Source organism: Leptonotus elevatus, chromosome 5 (genome assembly GCF_054856555.1).
Source record: "Leptonotus elevatus isolate MCC_2025b chromosome 5, RoL_Lele_1.0, whole genome shotgun sequence".
Classification (NCBI taxonomy): Eukaryota; Metazoa; Chordata; class Actinopteri; order Syngnathiformes; family Syngnathidae; genus Leptonotus; species Leptonotus elevatus.
Window position 1 is genome coordinate 11,787,169 of NC_141243.1, and position 24,761 is coordinate 11,811,929.

At 43.2% G+C, this 24,761-nt stretch overlaps 1 protein-coding gene across 2 annotated transcripts; it reads right to left on the reverse strand.

The window, feature by feature from the left end:
- Positions 1–208: 208 nt before the first annotated feature.
- ndufaf2 (NADH:ubiquinone oxidoreductase complex assembly factor 2) lies at positions 209–24,640 on the reverse strand. Of its 2 annotated transcripts, XM_086075856.1 has the most exons (4): positions 24,416–24,635; positions 8,586–8,675; positions 5,585–5,625; positions 209–1,226 (listed from the first exon to the last, which is right to left on the reverse strand). In XM_086075856.1, the coding sequence occupies exons 1-4, from the start codon at positions 24,528–24,530 to the stop codon at positions 978–980; spliced, it is 495 nt and encodes a 164-aa protein (XP_085931982.1). In that variant the 5' UTR covers positions 24,531–24,635; the 3' UTR covers positions 209–977. The 2 variants fall into 2 exon arrangements, with proteins under 2 accessions (XP_085931982.1, XP_085931983.1); XM_086075857.1 differs by lacking the exon at positions 8,586–8,675 and having other exon boundaries at positions 24,416–24,640.
- Positions 24,641–24,761: the final 121 nt, after the last annotated feature.

The window sequence follows — 24,761 nt, forward strand, 5'->3', positions numbered from 1 at the left end:
TTCCTGTGCACAACTGCCTCATTAAAACTTCAATACCTCCACTTTGTTGTTCATAGGTCTTAATGCCATAATTGTGTCAAACCAGCTGGCAAATAATAATTGATATTCTGAGGGCAATTTTCCAGTCATAGTGGTCCCATTTACTGAAAAATGTGCTTTAAATTTGATATTAGTGGCCTAAAGAAATACACAATTCTCATTTGCAACATGCTGTAATAATCCATACTTTATTGTATGTGCTTTGGTGTTGCTGTTTTGGTTAGCAACTGATATTAAATTGGTCAATGAACTCATTCACTGCCATTGACGCCTATAAACGTCAAAAATTTAAATTAGTTTCACATTTTTTACCACTTGTTAAGAGTATGAAAACCTAGACATTTTTTAAATCTTTTTTTGTTTTAAAAAGAAAAGGAAATTTGGGCCGTCAGGCGATTAAAATTTTCATTTGTAATTAATCATGACTTCAATAGTTAACTCACGATTAATAACACATTTTATATCTGTTCTAAATGTACAATAACTTTTTTCTAGGTTTTCATACTCGTTAACAAAAGTGAAAAAAAGTGATAAACCAATAGGAATAATTGAAATGAATTTTTGACATCTATAGCCGTCAATGGCAGCGAATGAGTTAATGCATTCACGTTAGAGTGTGAACAATTGAATCTACTACGATTTTATGTCTATATTTACATAAGACAAAATGTAAGGCTAAATGCATTTTTGGTGACACGGATAAAACTAAACTTTTGACACTGTCAAACACGTTTAACAGCATCAAACAACATATGTTTCTAATTTTGGGGATACACAATAGTGCCTCAAACAGGATGCAATTCATGTTCCTATTGTTTATTGACACACACTCACCTGCTACTTCATTAGCATAATCAAAGATCTGATACAAGAGCTGTATGAAAACCGCCTTTCTATTGGATTGGATTCTACGGCCAAGTAGTCAGACCGCCGTCTCTTTAGGCTTCCTGTTTGGGATTAGGCCGCCAGGAGCCCGGCTGGAAGGTGTTGGCGGTGCTGGTGGGCTCCTCGCTGGTTTCCTGCTTGCCAAAGCTGGTGGCGGCCGCATGGCCCGCGGCCACGGTCCGGGACGGCGTCGCCACCAGGCCTTCCTCGTATTCCTCCGCTTTCAGGGCCAATTCTTTCTCCTCCACCTCCATGGCTTTCAGCTTGATCTGCTCCCTGTAGGACTCGTTGCTTGCCAGCTCCTGCGTAAATGCACACAGATCATCATTTGGTGAACAGCTGGCATGAATTGGATTTTTCAGGAATACTGCATTGAAGTGTTGTGCGGTGTGATTTTAAAAACATTTGTTTGGCAAAATATAACCATACACCCCAGAATTAATCATGGTCAAGTGGACTTGGGACTCTTGAAAGATGCTCTGTAAAGCAAAAATAAAAAACCTTCTCAATTTTTCTTAACAATCCTGTCAAACTTAAATGATTAAATGGCAAGTATAAAAAATGCGGTTTTAATTGTGAAAAATCTAGTTATTGTCTCCATTCCTCTGTCAATCAAGAACCACTACTATAACCTAGCTGAGAATCAACCTCATACGTCTCAGTCTGCAGCACAAATGATTTCTTTCCTCAAAATGTATTAGTCTAAAGTTAGCCACTTAAAGCTAGGCTATCAAACATAAGTTGTCACTTTATACTGACGTATACAAAATTGACTTACAATTAGCTTCTCGCGGCTGAAGCCAAAGGGCAGCCATCTTGCATTGCCACTGTTACTGACAACTCCTGTTCAAATTCACCGAAACACTTACCAGTGCGTGTTTCACGCCAGGATCCCTGTATGGAGTAATGAGAGCAATGCATCGACCAAATTATGTCAGCTTTGTGAATCATGACTTACAGAAGTGAGGTTTACATTTCGCCGCAAATTATTTCCCGATGGGCCGTCATTTCATGGTTGATGTTTCTGACAACATCATGCAGATAAATCTTTGAGTAACGCTTGCGGATATTCAATCTCCCAGTCTTATTGTTACAACCATATGGCACACATTGTGGTATTTTTTTTTAAATCAGCGTATTCGAGTGAGGTGCGCTTAGCATGTGGCAACGCAAGATGGCCGCCAGTGGTGTCACTTTTTTCCACGGCGAGTAGATGGCACTGTGTGAGCCCATCTTATTTACATCAGTGTCACTTTATCAGATTGTTTTGTCAATATTTAAACTTTGTTGTATTTTTGGATAGACAGTGTTCATTGATGACCATTGATCATAATGTACATATCTGTAAACATTTAGCCAAACTGCTCATTTGCATTTGTAGTCCTGACAAATAAAACACAAATACAGAAAAAGCAACCAAAGAAAAAATATAACTAAATTCTGGAGATTGAAATGTTTTTCACTATTTTTGTGTTCCAGATCCTTTTTTTCCAATCATATCTAGAGAGAGTGTAAGAGAGAAAGAGATATATAGCGATATAGTGAAAGAGTGCAAGACATAGGGCAAATACTGTATACATAGAGAAATTGGACTGAAAGATGATGAGAGATAGGTCGGCACAAGAGAGAAAGATAGTGAGAGCGATAGAGAGAAAGAGATATCCTTACTCCGCTTTTCCTTTATTTTGTATTCAAAGCGGCATCTGTTCACAAAATAAACAAAAAAAAACATACAAATCAACGTGGCACTGCCAGGAACAAACGAGCATGAAGTAGGACATTTATTACAATGAGTGAAACGTCTAATTGTCCACGCTTGGAAAGACCGGCTCAACTAACATTCCTGCTCTAAACCACCCCCCATCACTTGAGCCATGTCATAAAAAGGCCGCGCCGACTGGGCTGCTGCGGCGCGCTGGCCTGGAAAAGCGAGCGGCGTGGCCAAAAAAGCGACACTTTGGGGGGAAGAGCGGAGACAAACATACCAAGCTGCTTTTCCAGCCTGTTAATGACAGGATTTAATCCAATCAATTTATGTCGGACTTGGACTGGGAAGAGAGAGAGAGGGGGGGGGGGGGTTGTGACAGGGGGGTTTAGGCTAAATGTGCCGGGAGTGAAGCCTTGGTCGGTCCAGCTGTCGACGAGCGGACACAAGGCAAAGAAAATTGGAATAGAATGTTCTGGCACGACGCTGGGTAAGGATGGCACAGGCCCGCTGGCAAGGAGAGACGACACAACCAGTGAGCGAGGGATTTCCGATATAGAGCCACATTGCGTTACGGGGCCCAAACCGTTTCCAGCATTCTCGCGTTTAAAGAGCAATTAAAACCCAGGGAGAGCCACACGAGGGAGCGGTAGAAAGAAAGGAGCAGCCTTCAGCATTCCCATCTAGGAGAGAGCCAGGCAAAAAAAAAAAAAAGGCCAAACGACACAGACAGGCCTTCTGCTTTCACCATCCGTCCGTCCATCTACTTTCAATACCGCTTAGCTTCATTAGGGTTGCGGGTGAGATAAGAGGCAATTCCAGATGAGTTTGGGTGAGAGGCAAGGTACACCCTGGACTGGTCAGCAGCCTATCGTAGGCCACATCGAGACAAACGCCCATTCACACTCAACGGACAATTAAGAGTTCTGCTTGAACAACGGGTGGCAACAGTGCTCACACGACATAGCAAAAAGAGAAAAACAGATCATCAAAAAGCCTCTCGTAAAACTCAAAGTACAGATTCAACTCATGTACTTAACTCATTTGCTCCCAAAAACGTATAAACAGGTTCTATTTTAAATATTAGCATGCTCCCAAAGACGTATTTATACGTTTGTTTGGTTTTTTATGCTAGAGCATACAGAAAGCTTTGATGCAGCCTCAGAACTGAAGAGAATGCTTGAAGCGATGGTAGTTATTACAAAAACGGCCAGCAGGTGTCAGCAGAGTATAAGAGATCAACCAGGGCCATGTTGCAAAGAGCTATTTTCCCTACTGTTTTAAACAGATTTGTGAATAATAATGAAACTTAGCTACATTTGAATGATAATTGGTGCAAAATGGAAACAGATAGAAATATACTTCTTCTTTTTTTACTGATAAAAGAAGAGACTCTAATCTTTCTTTTGGTAGGTTCCATGTTTTTATAGCAATAGAACCCAATATTCTGTGGGCCTTGCAAAATCAGTCAAAATCCAGTAAAACAGACGGGAGCAAAGGGGGTTGCTTCAGTGAAAATGGCTGGGAGTGAATGAGTTAAGTACAGTAAAATCTCGGTTCACAAAGTTAATCTGTGACCAGACAAAAGCCCCCCCCCCCCCATTAAAATGGATGCATTGGGCGTGTAAGGGAAACGTTAGCCACCTTATGAGAATTGAAAAAAAAATTGTTCAGCAATTACGGTCAATGAAGTCCATCTCAGCAATGTCTCAAGTCCTTGACCATTACTTTGCTGTTCACTCACTCAACCACAGGTGTTAGCCAACTTCAGCCTCCCAGCTAGCTAGCAATCTTAGCTTTAGGATGCAGCTGGTCCGCAGCAACAACAATTGATTATTTACAACACCAATAAGCGCAAAAACGGACCCGGATTCTACATTTTAAATTAAAAATATTTTTGGGGGGGCGGAGTTAAAAGCATTGCGATTGGCTGGCAACCAATTCAGGGTGTATCTCGCCTACTGCCCGAAGATGGCTGGGATAGGCTCCAGCATTCCTGCAACCCTCATGAGCAAGCGGGTCAGATAATGAATAGGTGGATGGATGGGTGGCAACATCCGCCAACGAACGCTGCTGTAAAAAGGCAAAGAGTACATTTTCTGGCATCAATAAGAATAGTAAATCAGGATTTTGGTGCTAGTCTGCTCTAATATTCATTTGTTTCATTCATTTTATTGCTTTTGTGTGAAATTTCAGAACGAGGTCATTCTCAACTCTTGTGCCAGGACCCAAAGCAGTTACTGCATCCACGTTCACTTCTATGCCTTTCTGTGACTCATCCAGTCCCTCTGTATCACATTTACAACCTGCTGATGACTCTTTGCAATATTTTAACCACAGTGGCCTCTTCTCTCTGAGAAGATCCTGTTTGAAAAAAAATTGTTAGGGCTTAAGTGAGGTTTTCCCTACCAAATCACCATTTTTTTTTTAGCTTTTTTGCATATTAGATCCTCACTAACACTATCGCCAACAAGCTCTTTTTTCATTTATCCACAATAATTTGTCTACCTCTTCTGTCATTTGAGGTCTGTGTTGTTTTTTTTGCCACATCAGCTGCCTTCCTTGCCTCTGTGTTCTTAACAATAGTACAGATGGAGGATTCCGCTAAACTAAACTGCAACAAGATAAAAAAAAATAAACACCATTCTTGTGTTTAGCTCCTTCCTCCTATATATATATATATATATATATATATATATATATATTTTTTTTTTTACAGTCATACAGTAAAGGGCTAATTTTGGGCTTTTGGAAGTATTGTACTGCCACTGGCTTTAACCAGAACCTTTCATGGTGTTTATTTTAATGCCGCTCCCAAACGTTCCTCGTTAGAAAGGAAACAAATCAAAAAGCCTCTCCTTTCCCTTGAAAGCTGAATCCCCCCCCCCAAGAGTCCAAGCATCATCACAGCAGGGAGGCTGCTGCTGCTGCTGGGTGGTGGCTGGGGACACGTACCTCTACACAGGGAGGCTCCTTCCGTCTGCCTCGCATCCAAGCTGCAGGAATAAAAATAAATAAATTAAGAAATACAGATAGTGAGAACACCCACACAAACCTGCAGTCATATTTAAAAGCAGCAGCAGACTTTCTTTTTTTTTTTTTTAGGCGCTGCAACTTTTTTGGGTTGACTTGGTCTTATCTGGAGTTCTCATGGGTCCAAGGCCAAGAATTTGGACAAGTCGCAAATCAAACTTTTGATTTTAGAGTCTAAGCTACCGTTGTGCATGAGAGTCTTGAGTGCGTGTTTTTCTTTTTCTTTTGATTTTTTTTTGGCATACTAATTATGGGTCTACAATGTCGAAGGCTAATTATTTCAAAAGGTTTTTAAGAAGATGATTGACTAACTCAAAAAACAAGGATTTTATTACAGACTCATCGCTGTCCACGGACTTCCGACTTCCGGGTTTTACACATCAGCGTCGTTTCCGGCAACTGCTGGCCCCGTTCCAACACTCGCATCCCCACCACTGAGCCCCCCCACCCCGCGCGCTCCCTCTCATCGGCGGGAGGGCGTCTCGGCTATCTGAAATGCTTCGGACACTGAGACAGACACTACACACTCGTAGCCTCGCACCCGTCGACGGGACCGCGCAACCGAGGGGCACAAAGGCGGACGCGCAAGTACTGGGACGCGGCCCACACGTCGCAAACCGGAAACGGGAACAAAGTTGATGGGTGAAAACCCGGAAGACGGAAGTCCCGCCTCCTCCGTGGTATATAGTCTAATTCAGCGATGAGTCTTTTTTCCCCATGCATCGACTTCTTCCAGTTGGAAAATATGGTTTGTTATTTAGTTTTTTATTTATTTGCTGTTGTCAATAGTTAACGGTTGTTGTGTTTAATTGTTATGTTTTTTAACTTGCCGTTGTGCTTTTAAGTTTTAGTTATTTGCTGTTGTGTTTTAAACAAGTGGCCCCCAACCACGCCGCCGCGCAGTTGAAAGAATAAATAAACTTACTGTACTTCTGGTTAATAGATAAGCTGAGGCTTAGAAATATTTTATTTTGAAAAGTGACCGCATTCTCTCTTTTTACGACGTACTCTTGACGCATGTCAAGATGCTAATGATCTCAGTCGTGTAGCGCTGATGCTAATTGATAAGTTAGCAAAATGAGTACCGCTAAGTTGCAAAGTTTCTTTGCAACGGAGAAAAGGCCCAGTAATGAGACAACACAGGAGGGAAAGACCAAGAAGAAAAGGAAAGGTGCATGGATTTAACAGCTACAGGTGATTCCCACGCATGATGGCCCGCTCTGCGGCGAGCGGCTCTTAACTTAGCGTTATAGTGAGTGAGTTACTCATAGACTTTAGATTTGTTCTGTGGTGCCTTGCTATGTTGGCGCATTTAAGGAGGGTGTAACGCGCGTGGGCCGTTTGGCCACCCTGTGGCGCGGTGCCACACTGCGATTGTTACAAGAGCGCTGCTAATATGAACATAAAAAAAAAGTTTCACATTTATTGTTGTATCGACAAAATAGTTTTGCATTGCTCTTATTATTTATAAGCATTACCATAGTGACCTCACCTTATTAAAGCGTTGTTGTCACCCTTGTTTTGGTGTTTGTGCTGCTAGTACAGGTACATAAAAATACATAGTGGATTTGCGTGGACTTGTATGAACCGGCCCGTGGTGGGAAAAAAAAGGTTGGGGACCACTGGTTTACACTACAGGGCCCCCATATATTAGCCCTGTTTTTCACTCGGCCTTGGCTTGTTTACTATTAGTACCATTGGAGATGACTTTTGCCACTCAGTCAGAAGTACGTGCGACGTCATGGTAAAAATGTCTTTGAAGAGATACAATTTGTAAATCAAATGTTTCGCAAAGTTAAATAAATAAATATTAAACAGTAGAGGTGTGAGTTGCCTAGTACCTGGCGATTCGATTCGTATTACGATTTATAGGTCACGATTCGATTCGATACCGATTAATCCCGATGCAAATCTATAAATTGATGATTGCGATTTTTTGAAACTCAAATTTAGAAAATACTAATCAGTAAACTTGTACATGTACACTGTAAGATTTGTATGAAAATGTATTTATTTATCTGACAATTCAGGCTTATAACTGAGCCACTGCATTTAACAAACCGGTTGCAGTCTGTTTCATGTTTGAACAGCACTGAAATAAAATATTAAGTCTTAATATTCCATTAATATAACATTCTTCCATGCTTAATGTGTGAATCCTAACCCTAAGTAAGACGTTTTGTTGAATATTCCCATAAAAAATTGATGTTTAAAAATCGATTCGGCCGCATATCGTATCGATTCGAGAATTGCGCTCTGTAATATTGCGATATATTTCCGATCGATCTTTTCTAACACCCCTATTAAACAGTCACATAAAAAACAGTAAGAACGTTAACCATGTTTTCGACATTGCGCAAACCAATTCATTCCTTCCACACGCACACATATTTCCCATCAGTACTTTTGTCCTTCTATCTCCTCTCTCTTGCCTGTCTGTCTGTCTGTCTGTCATATCCCCCTACTTTCTTTTTTTTCCTTTTTTTTTTTTAATGCTCTATTTTGGCTGAGCTGGCTGCATAGCCTAGCAGGTTCAAGGAAGCCAAAGAGAGAGCGAGAGCGAGAGCGAGACAGAAATTCTCTAACTCTTCCTCCAGCTAGCGCGGGGGATTCTGGGCCCTCTTTTATCCCTTTTCTTATTTGCATGCTGATGAAAATGCATGAGGGATGGGGCGAAGCGGGATGAGGGGTTTAAGGTGGATAAAGCCAGCCTGAGACAGAGGGAACCGTTTGTATCCACTTGTAAGGAATGCTATTTTACCGGCACGCTCATAGAACGGCGGCAGAAGGTGTCTTTGATTTTTTAAAAAAGGGAAAAAAAGTACATTCCCAACCCCCATCTTTCAGTGCGAGGGTGGAATTAAAAGAGGAAAGACATGAGCGAAGGCCTGGGTTGCATGCTTAGAGAGGGATGGACACTCACCATCCCACTCAATGGGTATACTTCCTTCTATATATTCGCACTCTATGGAATTTGGGGCCTCCACCATCCTCTTGGCACGGACGAGTCTCCCTGGAACAAAAGGAGAGGGCGCACGAGATGATGCAAAGTGGTACAAACAAACAACAATGACGAGGAGTCACACACAAACGCACACACACATACACAAGCCCCCCCCCCCCCCCCCCCTTGCGCACACATATAAATACACGGAGGAATGACAGCGCTGTGACAGGCCATGGATGATTACCTCGTGGCCCCCGGGCCCTTCTCCTCAGATCTCACTGAGTGGCTCCAAATCTGGGCTAAGCCTTTATGCAAATGAAGCTCCTTTTCACCCGACCCCCCCCGGAACCGACCGCCTTTCGCCGACCAGCTCTACCAATGGCGGTGCCGCGGCTAACAATGCCCTCCAAAATCAACATCAAGCCGCGCAGGAGACAAAAGAGGTCAGATATCACAGGGAACAGTAGGGGAGGAGGGGGTAGGCACGAGCCGTGCGGAATATTAAGTGCTCCTTTTCCCTATCTGTGTATGGCACGAGGCTCGCCAGCAGCAAGGCCGCCACCAATTATTTTGGTAGAAATCTGCTGATTAGACAAGTTTGGCTGGCATACAATGACATGGAGATGGCGATGAAGGAGGAGGGTGGGTAGAGAGTGAGAGAATGAAACAAAACAACGGTGCGGCTTTATAAGGCGCCGGGAGTGCTTTGTTTCCACAGATTCCCCCCTCACAGGTAGTCGCATGTACCCCCCCCCCCCCCTCATGAGAAAGTATGGGTGGTAGGAGGTAAAAAGGAGGCAGTCATCGAAAGAGAGAGCGAGAGAGAGAGAGTGATGATGCGTGGCAAAACATGGCTAGGACGCGAGAAGTGGACTGGCAAGGAAAACAACACGCTCCAAAACACAAACAATCTGTCAGGATTCCATCAGCTCTCCGGCGGGCAGCTGACTGGACGCGGACTGATGGCCTTAATGTGTGAATGGCTGTGGTGCGGGGATAAATGGATAAGGGCATGCAGCATTTAGCGCCGTTTGGTACACTTTTCCAACTGAAGGCAAAACTTCCCCCACGTCCAGGTGATGTCGGGGGGCACTGCGTACGAGTGGGCCAAAGAGTAGGGATAGACGATTATCGGCGGCGATATTGGACATTTTGACGAATATCGTCAACCGTTATAAAGGTAAATCTAAAACCATTTGATTCTCAGGGAACTATTTAAAGTTTTGTTAACTTTATGAGATGCTGCTGACCCTGGGAACTTTCTGAACCATTTGTTTTTGTTTGACATTAAAACAAAGAAATGTGAAAGTTTAGGATTTCAGGTATTTTTACATTTTGGAAAAAAATATTTACTGCAGAAAATTGTAGAGACAGAGAGCTATGGTATTTACTTATTTAAGTTTCCATTTAACTTTTTAAGACGTGCTTGGGAGCCCCCTGAACATTTTGTTTGAAATTTACATTTTGAAAAGTCTGAAAAATTGTTCAATAAACATGCTTTAAGATATTACAACTAAGTCAAGATTGGCATTTGTATTTTAAAAATTTTTGACGCAAATTTTTCACCCCCCCCCTTTTTTTTCTGAAAATGAATATCAGCTCCAAACATCGTTTCTGGCCTCCATCCATCCGTCCATCCATCATCTATCGCTTATCCGGGGTTGGGTCGCAGGGGCAGCAGCTTTAGCACCGATCCGCCTGTCGAACAAGACCCCAAGATACTTGAACTCCTCCACTTAGGGCAGAATCTCCTCCCCGACCCGGAGAGGGCACTCCACCCTTTTTTGACCGAGGACCATGGTCTCGGATTTGGAGGTGCTGATCTTCATCCCAACCGCTTCACACTTGGCTGTGAACCGCTCCAGTGAGAGTTGGAGATCATCGCTTGAAGAAGCCAACAGCACCACATCATCTGCAAAAAGCAGAGATGCAATGTCGAGGCCACCAAACCAGACCCCCTCAACGCTTCGGATGCGCCTAGAAATTCTGTCCATAAAAGTTCTGAACAGAATCGGTGACAAAGGGCAACCTTGGTGGAGTCCAACAGTCACTGGAAACTAAATCGACTTGCTGCCGGCAATGCGGACAAAACTCTGACACCGGTGGTACAGGGACCGAACAGCCCGTATCAGGGGGCTCGGTACCCCGTACTCCCGAGGCACCCCCCACAGGACTCCCCGAGGGACATGGTCAAACGCCTTCTCCAAGTCCACAAAGCACATGTGTACTGGTTGGGTGAACTCCAACGCACCCTCGAGGATCCTGCCGAGGGTGTAGAGCTGGTCCACTGTTCCACGGACGAAAACCGCACAATATGGCTCATGAATCCATTGTATGGTTTCACGCTGATGTGATGACATGGTATGTATATATACACACTATAAACCCACGGGGTGATAGTATTCCCTTTCTGAACGCACCCATGACAATCCCAACTGAACCGTACCACTTGGTTGTTGTGCTAGCATCCTCTTAACATGTTTACTGTTGCACTGTGAGAGAACAAAAGCTGTTTCTGTGCTTATACGCTTCTGTAATTACGCCTTAAGAGGTTGACTCTATACTTTATGTGCCCGCCTATATAGTAATCAGGTCAGCTAATTAGGCTAGCATTGCTTTGGTTCCCACTAGATTGTCACTAAAGGGCCTCATAGGCTCCACAGCTATTTCCTGATACACAGGTTTGGAGGGGGTGAAAAAACTGGACAGATTCTCAGATCCTCATGTCAGATGTCTTCGGAGAAATTGCTTCCTAGAACATGCCCCCAGCCCAGTGAGTCCACCTCCACCTCCTACCCACCTTCCATGATTTCAAAACAAAAACAAGTGCCAGCAAACAAAAGGCTGCGGTCTCCAGGCGCGGCGAGCAAATACATTTAACAGGTATGCTAATTATAAACTGATCCCATCCATATTTGCATTAGGTGTGGGTGGCAGCGGTACAGAAACGGTACAATTATGACACAGCCCCCACACGCAACGCGTTTCGCTATAGCTAATGCCGAACTAATACGCTTACAGGGAAGCGAGTACCCCGTCGATAACGCTTCCCTCGACTAAGTTGCATTCTCCTGTTCCGACATGGTTCTCCTCTTGTCTCGTTACTTTTTCAGCATGACTAAACCCGACTGTTCCCACCGAGGCATTTATCCGCGGATTTGACTAACATATACAGTATGTACATATATTGATGAAACACAGCTGATCCTCCCACCGTATATACACACCGGAGGCGGGAGGAGGGGCGGTTCGTGAGCTAGACTGGTGCTCTGCTGGTAACCTCACATCTAGGACAGCTGCATAAAAACACGAGCAGGCCGTGGTTACACAACCATCATTGGAAATGATGCAAGATAAGTTGTCAACATTTTAAAAATGCTTTACAGTGGCTTGTTCCTCAAGTTTTTGAAGTTAGCACAAATACCCACAATGCTTAACATTTGTAAGAGAGCGTAATGTACAGTACATGTAGCTGTTAAACTGTGAGCATGACCATTGCTCTAATTTCTATAGTATCTCATTGTAATAATTAAATATACACATATATATATATATATATATGAGCATCCTTTAGATTTGCATGTCACGTCATGATTTAAAATGCTATGATTAGAAGATGCCATAATGAAATTGAAAAAAAAAAACATAACAGTGAAGTCTTTTAACATATTCCGTAGCTTTGACTTATTAATTTTAGTGAACAACACTTATGCTAACCTTGCCAGCAAGCTGAATTCTCGTGGTATTTGTTCACAAATATTACGAGAATACCATAATATAATGTGATTTAATGACTCATGATAATGTGAAGAAATCCCTTGAGTGAATCACAATTATCAATCTGGCTTGTGAGGTTACACTTCTATAGATAAATATCAGCACTGGCCTAACTGCGTTATTATTTGTAATAATTTGTATGACAATTAATTCCCTAAAGTTTACATTTAGCTAAAAAATTGTGATGCATTTATTTTATTTTAAGTCTTAATCACATCAAATACCTTCTTACAAAATAAATTGTGTTTATACATTGTGTTTTTGTTAAGCACTTGTTATGTTTTCAGTAATTCATTCAGTGTTTCCTTCACCGTGTTAATACTTGGGTGGGTGGGCCACCCAAGTAGATTTCAAGCAAATGTAATAAAAAAAATTATATATTTAAAAAAAGAACAAAAAAAACATGTCACGACCAGATATACCGCATGTAACATTAGGATCATGAGGTTAGAGGAGACGCAAGTAGCACTACATTGTATTACAGCATAATAAAATAGAATGTAATGGAATAAACTAGTTTTATAAAAAAAAAAAATAATAATAATAATTAAAATGCTGGGACAAGCCAGAAGGCCCAACAACTGTGCACATGAGTTATATCCCTTTATGTGAGTTTTGTCTTACTGTAGGTGCTTGTTAGTGTTTTCATTTTGCGTGTTCGACTGTTCATACGTCTCAAAGCCTGAAAGGGTATTGGAGACTTTTGCTCCCCCCACGTCACTTGAGTGGTACCATAACTGAAGCACAAAAAACTTGTAAGATGGGTTAGTCAAGGTATCACTATGGTAAAACAAAAATAAGTAAATACATTTAAAAAAAAAAAAAGTGTAATTTTCAAACAACAGTTATGAGTGTTGTTGTATGCCTGAAAAGCAGGCTACCATTATAGGTTGACTTTGACCTGTCTTCACTGAATTGGTATGAAGAAGGCCATAAAACCAAAGGACAAGATGAGAAAGTGTGTAAGCATTAGCAGTGTTGTGTGGATTTCCATTTAGACTTTAATAGCTTGCATGTGAATCACATTAAGTTGCTGCTTGCTGAAAACCCAACATTTCCTGTACTTAAACTTTAATTAGAAAAGCTTTTACAACAATCTAATGGAGGCTTTTTATTGAGAATTAGATGAACGTAATAATATAATACAGATATAGATAATGATTGCTATATATTATTTCTATTAGTGAGTTGCATTACAATTACATCTCATCATCATGGTGGTGCATTGGCCTGCTCATTGTTTACTAAGCTTATTATTACTTTTTGTTTAACTTGCAAACCAAAGACGTATACGCTGTGCTTATAAACAAAATGATTTTATTTATTTTTTCCCCCTCCGTGTGGCCCACTACCAAATGGCCCAGAGACCAGTATCGGGCCGCGGACCAGTGGTTGATAAGTGAGTGTGTCTGGCAACAAAAAATATTATTCCGCATGATGCATAGTGTTGTTGTTTTTTTGTATTATTATGTCAAAATTGCCTAGAAATCCTTAATACTAATAATTTTTTATAGTACTTAGTTAAGCTTGAGCCGATCTTAGCTGACTTTGGATGAGAAGCAGCGTGCACCTTTGATTAGTCGCCAGCCAATCACAGGGCACTTTTAAAACCAGTTCAACTCATTTTATGGAGCTTACATGGCGGAGTTTTCGTTGTCATCTATCACTACAGGAAATGAAAATCTATCCATCCATCCATCCATTTTGCCTAGCATAAAGTTAGCTTTTTTTGTTTTGTTGTACCAACTTAAGATTACAAATTGAATTGTTGACCTACTTAAAAAATATTGTTTCAAGTGGTAACACACGATTGAATTAAGTTAGTCCAAAATGAATATATTATGTTTAAGTACTTATGAGTTCATTAAACTTATTACTTTGGATTGGAGTCACTTTCGATTAACTTAATTCATGAATATATTAAGTTGAATGAACTCATAATTACTTAAACTTAATATATTCACTATTTAATCATGTGTTACTACCACTTGAAGTGATTTTTCTTTAGTTGGTCAACAATTCAATTTGTAATCTTAAATTGGTTCAACAATCCTCTTTTTAGAGTGTGTTTCCCTATACTGCTACACCTTCCCTAAAGTCCTCTGGTGCACCCAGACGGAGGAAAACCTCCAGTTTACAGCTCAATGATCAGACAGTATTTCACTCTAATGACCGACTTCATACATTTTTTTGGGGTCATTGAGTTAAAGTGGGAGAGTTGAGTGGCCCCTCCCCCTTTCAGAGAGGTGAAAGAGGCATGAAGGGTGTTAGCAGCTCTCGATCTCAGCGGGACCCTTGCGACAGCTCTGCCTCCTCATCACTCACTAGGGGGAACCTACAGTACTTACCAATACGCACGCACTTAGATGCACACACATAGGCTGGTGAACAGGCAGATTAACCTGAGGGACAGGAGCGAGGGCGCTGCCTCTCACCGTGAAGGACAAACAGCAGCATTGCGTCGGGGAGGCAAAGAAGGGGGCGGCGAGGTGGGGGTTGGGGAGGAGCTCCAGCAGCTGTAGCAATGAAATCCCGCCACATTAATATTCATGAGCCATCTCACCTGTCTGAGTGCAACTCATCTGTGAGCCCGCAGGTGGGGGAGGGGAGCTAGAGAGGGAGGAGACTTGGGGGTGGGGCGGCGAAGGAGGCGAGATGGGGGTTGCCGTGGCAGCATGCCAATCGAACGTCAGGCACGCCTTCGCGAGAATAAGACGCCGCGTGTGTGCTCCGAGGGGGCTGCTCTTTTGAACCCTGGATACACCCTGCTAAACTCTATCACCTGCACCAGCTCAGCCACTGTCTCTTACACACACACACACACACACACACACACCCACACACACACACACACACACACACACACACACACACACACACAACCCCCAACTTGACACATCATCTCCCAGGTGACTCCCGCCGGGGACGACCTATGAGTATTTTTTTTTCTTCACCTCTGCAATGTCGAGGCGGGCGTCTCTAGACTGTCAAGCGCTCGCTCTTTTGATGACTCCCGCAGATGTCAGCGAAGGGGAAAACAACCCGACTGGAAACATCTGGAGAGAAAGCGATAAACAAATCATCTCTCTCTGACGGGTGGACCAACGCCTCGCCGGAGATGCACCTGACTCGCAGCGGGGTAAAAAGTGGGGAGGCAGGCGCATATTTCAAACTGCAGCTCCCTTGAATAACTCAGATGCTTTGAAGCTGGGCATCACAAAGTGGAATTATTGGGGTCGTCCGGCGGAAACCACCAATTGTTATGTGTTATTAATAAAGAAAAAACGCATTGTAAAAAAACATACAGTGAAACTGAGACAAAAACTCATTTTAATTTTAAAGTGTAATTACTGTACACACTGTAGTATTCGTGTGTTGGATGGGTGCCTTTGAGGGGCGTGGCTTGGTGATTGACGTCAGGATCTAGAAAAGGTTTGTTTGTTTTGAGCATCTGGATGCGAGTTATGCTCAACAGCATCATTTTGTAATTGCGAGATTGACTATTTTCTCCGTTCAATGAACACCTCAAAGTGCACCGGTGACTGTGGCTCTCCTTGCCCACATGTGAGGGCATTACAATAGCTGAATTACTCCATTTTCCCCCCCCACTTCATTTTCAGCGCATCGGAAGCTCACTCATTAACTCAAATTTGAGCTCAAGAGTCACAACACAAAGCAGAATATCGCCAAGCAATAGCTCATAAACTCGAAAAATTCTAAGATGATCAATTCAATTCATCAACTAATGGAAAAAATGACTGAAGACAGAATAAATGGAATAAATGCCTCAGGATCCTCCCCCGGAAGAGCTGTATGAAGTGGCTGGGGAGTGGGAAATCTGGGCTACCTGGCTAAAGCTACGGCACCTGCGACCAGAGCTCGGTTAAACGGAATAAAATGGTTGGATGAATCGATTATGAAAGAAGAGTTAGTTTCAGCTCTGAAATAAACAGAACATTTTACACTATCGGTATCGGCAGTGATCGGCAGATCTTACTCATGGATGATTGGTATCAGAAATAGCAGCTGATTGGAGAATCCCTACTTTAAGCAATACCATGGGGAACCCAACTAAACTGGATTACAGGCGGAACAAATAGGCATTACGAAGACGCCCATCTGTAAGCCTGCACAGAGTCTAGTTTATTTCATTCCGAAAGAATAGGCACCAATGGCCGCATGGTAATGGCAGCCTTATGAAGATGGAGTGATCCGATAAGCATCAGTGATACCAGGGAAACCAGGTACCAATCCTGACTCTCTTGCCTCCAATCTCTAATCTAACAGGGAGGGGATGTGTGAGGCCTGTAACCATGGTTACCTATTAGCTGTGAGCCTTGTGACGCAGAGAGAGGTTTAGAAGGAAAAGGCCAAGCGTTGCTTTGCATCCACTGTGGAGAGAGGAGGAGCCTAGGCGTAAAGTAGGCCTGCTGCCGCTTGTACTTTTTTTCTCTCCATACTTTTAAATTCAGCCCTCATTCTGTTTGTCCCTGCCGCCGCTGAAGCCGCTGAGGCTTGAGCGACTCACAGCAGCGGAAAGCAGAATAATTCATACACAAGTCAAAAAGAAAAGAATGCTGATTTCCCCTGAGTGTCACTTTTAACTAAACGCAGGCATGCTTGTGGGGAGGAGGGATACGGTGCCCCCGCTTGCTTAAGACCACCAGTCCCCTTGAAGTCTCCTCAGTGGAGGGAAGGAAAACGATTGTGGTGAGCCAGGAAGTCAGCGTCCTTTTGTGTGCCCACTGTGTGCGATGCCCATACACAGAGCTGTCCACCCCTTTCCATTCATCTCCATCAAACTCATCCAACCCCCTTCCTCTCCTTCCATTGCACCTCAAGACCCCCCGCCTCCATTAACCTGCCTCCACCTTCTCCCGTCTGCCCGTTCCACCCACTTATTTCACCCTCTTTCTGTCAAAAAGCCTCCTTTCACTTTCACCATTCTTACCCTCCATCCCATCCGCTCTGTAATTTCACCATGGATGTCAGCATCCCTCTTGTTCTTTGTCACTCACCACACCCTCCTTCCCTTTCTACCACACTGGGCCTTATCACTCCCTATTCCTCTATGCCTGTCTGCTTCATTAAAATATTCAGAATAAGCGGCGAGGGGCTGTCTGCTTGTGTGCCAGTTGGGACCTTTCGTGACAGGAAGCCCCCTCGGGTGGCACAACATCTTGCCGGCCCATCTGAGATCGAAGCGCTTCGGTCGGTGAATGGCATTTTTTGCAGAAAGTAGTTCATATAAATCATTGGAAGCTTTGCCTCATCGTAATCGTAATAATTGAATAATTGAATGTGATTGTGAATGGCTGCTTGTCTACGTACAGTACACTGTATGTGCCCTGCCATTGGCTGGCGACCAGTCAAGGTGTACCCCGACTCAAAGTCAGCTGGGATTGACTCCAGTTCACCAATGACCAAAAGGACAATGACAAGCACGACTGACAATGGACGTATGGATAATTTTACCAAGTAGATGCCAATATAAATAGATTGTGGCCAATAAAATAATGACTAGAATGGAAAATGACATTGCTTAAAACACCGCTCGGTGCACACAAAAGTATTTCGGATCGTAATTATTGAAAAGGTCCCAAATTTGGGATTGTTGGTAACAGGGTTTCCCCGAGTGCTTTATAGGACCGACGGGCCGCCAAGCTTTTCTTGCCTTCACGTCCGATAATAGCCTTTGCTGACTGTCTCTTAAAATTAGGCCATATTATCTGTATTAGCATATACTATAACCCATTTTAGAGTGAGCAGAAGTACCCAATGAAGTGACCAGTTGGCACATACTCACATTCAAGGCAAAGACTTGAAGTTTGAACTGTGGTGTCATTGGCGGCTTTGCCCTACTTGTGATGCTCTCCCACTGGAATTTATCGCCTTTTATCTCAGCTTGTGCATCCATCTTTCCAAATGCCTTTTTAATTTAGTAGTTAAGCCACTCCATGATGCTCCATCTTACACACAAACACGCGCCTACACTTGGCAACCGGCACCATGCGAGATGAGCCAAACACACTCGCGTCTCTCTAACGATTAAGCAACCTTCATTTAAACCTTGTGCACCGCAAAAGCTGCTGATCAATTAGCGTGATCTACTGTAGCGCGTTTGGACATCGCCAATCCGCGGTAAACGGCACCTTGATGTCCTACTGTAGGATAGACCTTCCTTCATGGCACCCGGGGGACGACTTGTGGCAAAATAAACAGCCATTTGGACCCGCGTCTCCCTGCGCTGCGACTCTTTCCATGAAAATAAGCGGCTTGAATCAACGCTCTGATGACACGCGGCCATCTGTTGTTGTGTTAAGTGTGTTAGGGCATGAAGCGGGGAGGGGGAAAAAAACACACTCACACACACAATCGCTGATTCCTTTTAAATACAAAGCTGATACAAACGCACACACACAGAAACACACACCTCCCTCGCAGTCCCGAGAGTTGGCCATCCTGAAATAGCCGAGTGCAGGCCTTTTCAGTTTGGACTTCATAGGAGAGAGCTGGCTGATCAAATAAATAATAGACAAAAGGCAGAGGGATAGTGATGGTGCGCCTTTTCTCGGACACAGCGTGGCGCACCTCTGAGGAACCTCTGAATCCCTTCCATTCTCTGTACACTGGGAGAGAGGAGCGATAGATTAAAACTGCATGGCAGACACTGCTAAAAATGAATAGGGCTAAAAATACTCCCCTTTTCAGGCAGACATGAAAGGAAACTGCCTTTCCTCTGTCCGGTATTGAGCAGCCATTGATTCCCCGAGACAAAAGGCTACACCTCCTCAAAGAGGTAAGAAAAATAGCAATCATACAGGCAATTATTTTCAAATGCGCCTGCAGCGGCCGATAATGTCAGCGCGCCTCTTTTCTCCCTAAATAAAAAGGAGGCGACGGCAGGCGTTGGGAGCTGCAGGCGTGCCGCCGAACGAGGGCTCGTTCGTCTTCGGCTTTCATCTGGTTATCATGACACGGCGCCCCATGCAGTGTAAGGCAGAGCCGCGGCCGGGCCTTGGGAACGCAGGAGAGAGAGTGGAATGAATATTGATTCCATATTCAGCTGGATGGAGCCAACAACAAGGCTCGAGAAGACCAGTGGTTGGACAGCCAGTGGCCATAGACGAGCATCAGCGGGGCACCGTGGAGCGGCAATAGGGCGGTGGTGGGTATCTACAGTTGCTCCCACTCCAGGCACGCACTTCACACTGAGGCCTGTTCGTTTTGATGTGAGGCACTGGAAGGAGGGGGGGGTTGAAGAAAGTCCTCTGCTGAGCCAACCCACTCCACCATACTGAACTACTCTTCTGTACTGAATCGCAATCTTCTCTGGCAAGGCTTCAAAGGGGGGGAAAGTCGAGAGGCAGCAACAAAAGGAGAACGGGGGCCAAGGGGAGGACGGCCTCACTGGATGAAAATAAAGAGGTCTGCATGAAGACGGAGACGGAGGAACTTCGACTGGACATAGTCACAAACAAAAGTAGAAGAACAGACATCGACCAAGGCCCGATGAGCCGCGTGTCCATCTGACTATTTTGTCAGAATGTGTAATGCTACTGTAGGACCTGTAAGTGGCAGTGATGCACACAACTATGGGCAATGTCAACAAGTCCTCCAACTATAACGACCATATTGGTCGTTTTAACATGCACCAAAAAAGGACCAAGTGTCACGTAACGTAGTTTGGCGACCTCTATCGGCCATGTTAAATAGCGAAAAAATACAAAACCGAGACTCGAACCCGGATCGTCTGGCCGGCAGACTAACGTCTAACTTACTGAGCTAACAGTCCAGTAATGATGTTGGGGGTTGGGGTTAGGATGAGTACAAAACATGTTGTCACCACAAACAATCACTGGCCAAATAGCTCACTCAAATAAACTCGTCTTGGTTTGAGTCTCACTTTGGTATTGCTGCGCTATTTAACATGGCTGATAGAGGTCGCTAAACTAAAACACTTAACACTTGGTCATAATTTAGCAAATTTTCAAAACGACCTATGGCGTCGTATTTATTGGAAGACTGTCTCGCAATATGCACAGCAACATGTTAAGTACAGTATTATCGGTGTAAGTTGTGGATGTTTACGTCTTTCTGGTCCTCGTTTGTTGCATGAGACATTTTCATCATGCAACATAAAATGGGCGACGGTTCAAGCTCCATCCCCTAATTTCTCCCCACTTGGCATGGCACCCAGCGAGCGAGGCACTGCCGTCTGCCATTTCTTTCAGAAAGCTACGGACACGGGATCGAGAAGCTCTCGAGCTGTGGGAACATTCTCATGCTGCTAGCTAGTAGTGTATGCTTGTCATTATTATTATTATTTTATTAGTGGTTGTGTTTTATGTTTTCATAACCTCAATTTTGCTGCATCTGCACCATTTAGTGACAATAAAGCCAATCTTATCAACTCTTTCTGAACAGCAAAAAAGGGGAAAAGAACAACAAAAAACAATTTTGTTTATGTACACATGGACCGTCAAACTGTAAATGGCTCATGAGATCAGATAAAGATGCTTCGATCACTTCGCCGACACTTGCATAACCGGAGCAATTAGAAAGACAATACTGTATGTCATGTACGGCAAATAGACATAATTCCAGCAGACAGCAACTATATTTTGAAGAGTCTGAGGTGTCATTATTGCCATGAAATGGTGCGTGCTAGGGTCGGAGTCGAAATTAGCGACATGAGGCTAACCCCATTCATGCCCCTTCATCTCATCAAATGTGCGCCAGGTTTTTTTCTTGCGTCATCATAACATTCTGTTGTTTTGGTGATAAAATGTGTTTGTTCCCAAACCGAAAATGCACTTTTGGGCCATTTATGGCAACTGCAAATTTTCAGTGACTTAGAAATCTGTAGTGGCCCGGCCGGTCCTGCATCTGTAGGTGGTGGCTCGACAGAGCCACAAAATTGCCCCGGGCCACTGTTAATGTCAAAGCCTGGCAAATGTTATATGTTGGTGCGCCTTAGCGCTGGACCCTACAGAATGACATGTTTCGAAGTTATAAATGGTGTGCAATGAAATGGTATGTGCAGCGGCATGACCCTGCATCACCAAACTGCAAAAGAAATCACACTCTGTTACTACAGTGCCTACTGTTTTTCATTTAGATTTTTATATTTATAGACTAGCAGTGTTTTCCATACAAACATGTACAATATTTATGGATTACGTCGCATTCCGATTTAGGTACAGATTTAGGTTACATTGCCTATGAATGGAACTCTAAATGGCCAATTGAGTGGAGATGAGCCAAGCCAGTATCAGGCAGTGGAAAGGTGGACTGCAACTGACACACACGGGAAACCTTTTTCACCAGCGCACCATCTGCAAGCTTTGGTAACCCCGATGTGAGTGGACTTTAAAGGCAAAAGGTGAGTATCTAGCTAAATAGTTGAAAAATTGAATAGCAATGATTTGGGAGAGTTTCGTATATACTTATTGTCCCATTTTGCTGGTACCAAAGATTACAGTTTATAGGTACTTCTGCAAAATAACAGCCCAATATAACTGATCAAAACATAACCTCATGCTTTTTGCACTTGGCTGAGGTAAAAACAAAGCGGCAGTGTCCTTTTAGTCCTCTATTAAAGTCTTCATACATAGTTTACCACACGCAAGATTGCTTACGCCCCACTTTTCTCAAGTTAACAGTCCGAGAGAGGTAGAAAATGGGAGCAGCAAAGCATGGATAAAAGGTAGGAGGATGGACCACGAGCACTGGGGGATGAACAAATGAATAGAAAGAAGTAGGTAGAGCGGAGAAAGCTCTCGCTCACCCTGCCTGAACCGACCGCTGGTATGCGGCAGAGAAAAAAGCCCCGCGGTCCAAGCCTCAAGGCCCTGAGCCCACGCTTGGCCTATCAGTTTTAGATCAAAAAGAGCTCGCTTTAGCAAGACATATGGGCTGAATAATGCATCTGCTTTTATTTCCACCAGCCTGGACTGGGCCAAGTGGCAAGAAAAAGAAGATGACATAAATATGGGCGGCATATATTGCGGTGAGTGGGGGTTCATGCTGTGCATTGATGTGCTCGTGTGTGCGCGCTTCGCTCGCCATCCGGTATTCTGTTTTCTCCACCAGGCCGGCGGTGTCAGTCATTGAGATTGGCCAGTCAAACGGTGGCCTGTAGCGTGATGGGAAATGGGCTTGTGTGATGTCTCATTTGAATAGTCTGACAGCCCGCAGCCTTGTAATGAATTATAAATATGAGGTGGGCGCAAGTTTCCCCGGCAAACTGCAAAGAAAAAGGTGAAGCACAAAGTCAAGTTCAGTCAGAATGAAACCATGCGTGCAAGGCTGCTTGAGGCTGGCCTCTGTCCCCAGACAAAGACATAACTTCACACGAATAGTTAATTATGACTGTATATATCATCTATTTAATCAAGATGTGCTCCATATTGTCTGAAAATGTCTTCCTGAAAATGACAGTCCTGTGCTAAATCATGCGTCCATTTTCTATACTGCTTTTCTTGGGGTCATAGGTGCTGAAGCAAATCACAGCTGATTTTATGGAGGACATCCAGGGGGGACTGGTTGTCAGCCAATTGCAGCTGTACTGAATCAGCCATTTAAAATTAGAAACAATTTTTTGCAATAGTCTCTTTCACAAAGAGCTCCTGCTGCATCGCAGATGTAACAGAAGATTTATCTGCTATGGCTTTCATAAAGAACTCAGCAAAGCCTGGTGCAATGCAACTGATAAAATACTTGTTGAGGAAAAACAAGTGCTTTCAGTGCAACAGGGCTGTTGAAGTGAGTGTCAGGTGCTAAACGACACACCGCAGTCCTGGAATTCCATAATCACAGGCATCATTCCAAACTGTAACTGGTCTGATATTATCTTCAAAGGGTCACCTTCATTCTATAATTTTTTGTCAGAGCCAAATAGTAAACAAAGCATGTAAAAAAGGGCTTTGGATACTACCTCCAAAAGCGTAATCTTACGGAACAGTGCCATAGAAAAAAGGCAGAAACATTGCTAGCTTTTAAAGGAAGGATAAAAAAAAAAGGGCTTGTGATAGCACCCTCAAATGCAGAAAATTGCAACACAAGAGATATATATCGCCAATATACGTGTTTTACAACACATGCACTGCACATATAGACATTGAACTGTACATCTGATATACTGTATTTAATGAATGTAAGTGCTTCTGATTGGCCAGAAAAGTGACACAAAGTGCAGGGTGGAGCCAAGAAAGTACCTTGCCGTTTCCTGCAAAATCTTCCAGTCACTTTTGGCTCCAATAAATTAAGCATGACTTTTTGGCAGGGATTGGTTTGTTAGATATATCAGTCTTGTGCAGTTATGATACCAGACATGTACGTATAATCCGGGCTTCATCACATATTAAAAATAAAGGTATGCGCAAATACTTTTTAATTAACAAGAGATCAGTAGATCTTAAAATGTTATTTTGCTTGTTTTTTTTTATTTTTTATTATTATATCACGTTGTTGAACAGTGTGGAAGTGATTGAAGCATAATTAAAAGCTTAGAGAACAAACGTTTCATTGAAGGTCAACATTGAAATACAGATTGTGAAAAGGGTTAATAAGTCTTTTATTGGTTAATTATATAAACCCCTGACATGCCAGTCACCAAATCCCCTTTCCTCTGAGGTATTGTTGTTTTTCAGGTACTGACACCAGCAAATAAAATCTTTTTTGAGCCTCGGACTCCACCTAGCAGTAAGTCTGAGGTACTACAGAGATGAAAGGACTGTCAAACCAAGGGTGCACGCATGCATGCACACAAAATTCACAATATACAGACGCCAAATTGCTCAGAAAAAAATTGGTTAAGTTTAGTATAGTCATTGTTACCATATAACTTTAGAGACATGAAAATGATGACAGCACTAGGACCAACGAATCTTCCGTAATCATCATCCGTAAAAGACCTCATAGAATCGAACAAGACCGTAGTAAGTCGACTGAAGCGTTCATTACTGGTTTGTTTGGCTAAATATAATTTAGACGAGCTAAATTTAGCACACCAACGCATATCTTACCTGTCCATGTCTTCTTTTCGGGGATAATGTAGTATTTATTCCCCAGGTGGTCCGTACCGACGTGCTCCCGTACCACACCGAACGTCCTCCGTAAAGCGCCGAACAATTTATTCATATTTACAAGAAAACGAGAACGTTTTAGTTGTCTTCTGTGTACCCTTATAAACCTGTTCGCACTTCACAGGGGTTGTTTATGCAAGGTTTCGGTAGGCGGGGAAATTGTGAATAAACTGCATTCTGATTGGCCAACCATCTTCAAGTTGTCCAGTTAAGTGTTCGCAGAAGTGGTTAAATGCTGAACAAACCGGGTTCCGATTGGTTACAAATCGGATTTGCTGAACAAACC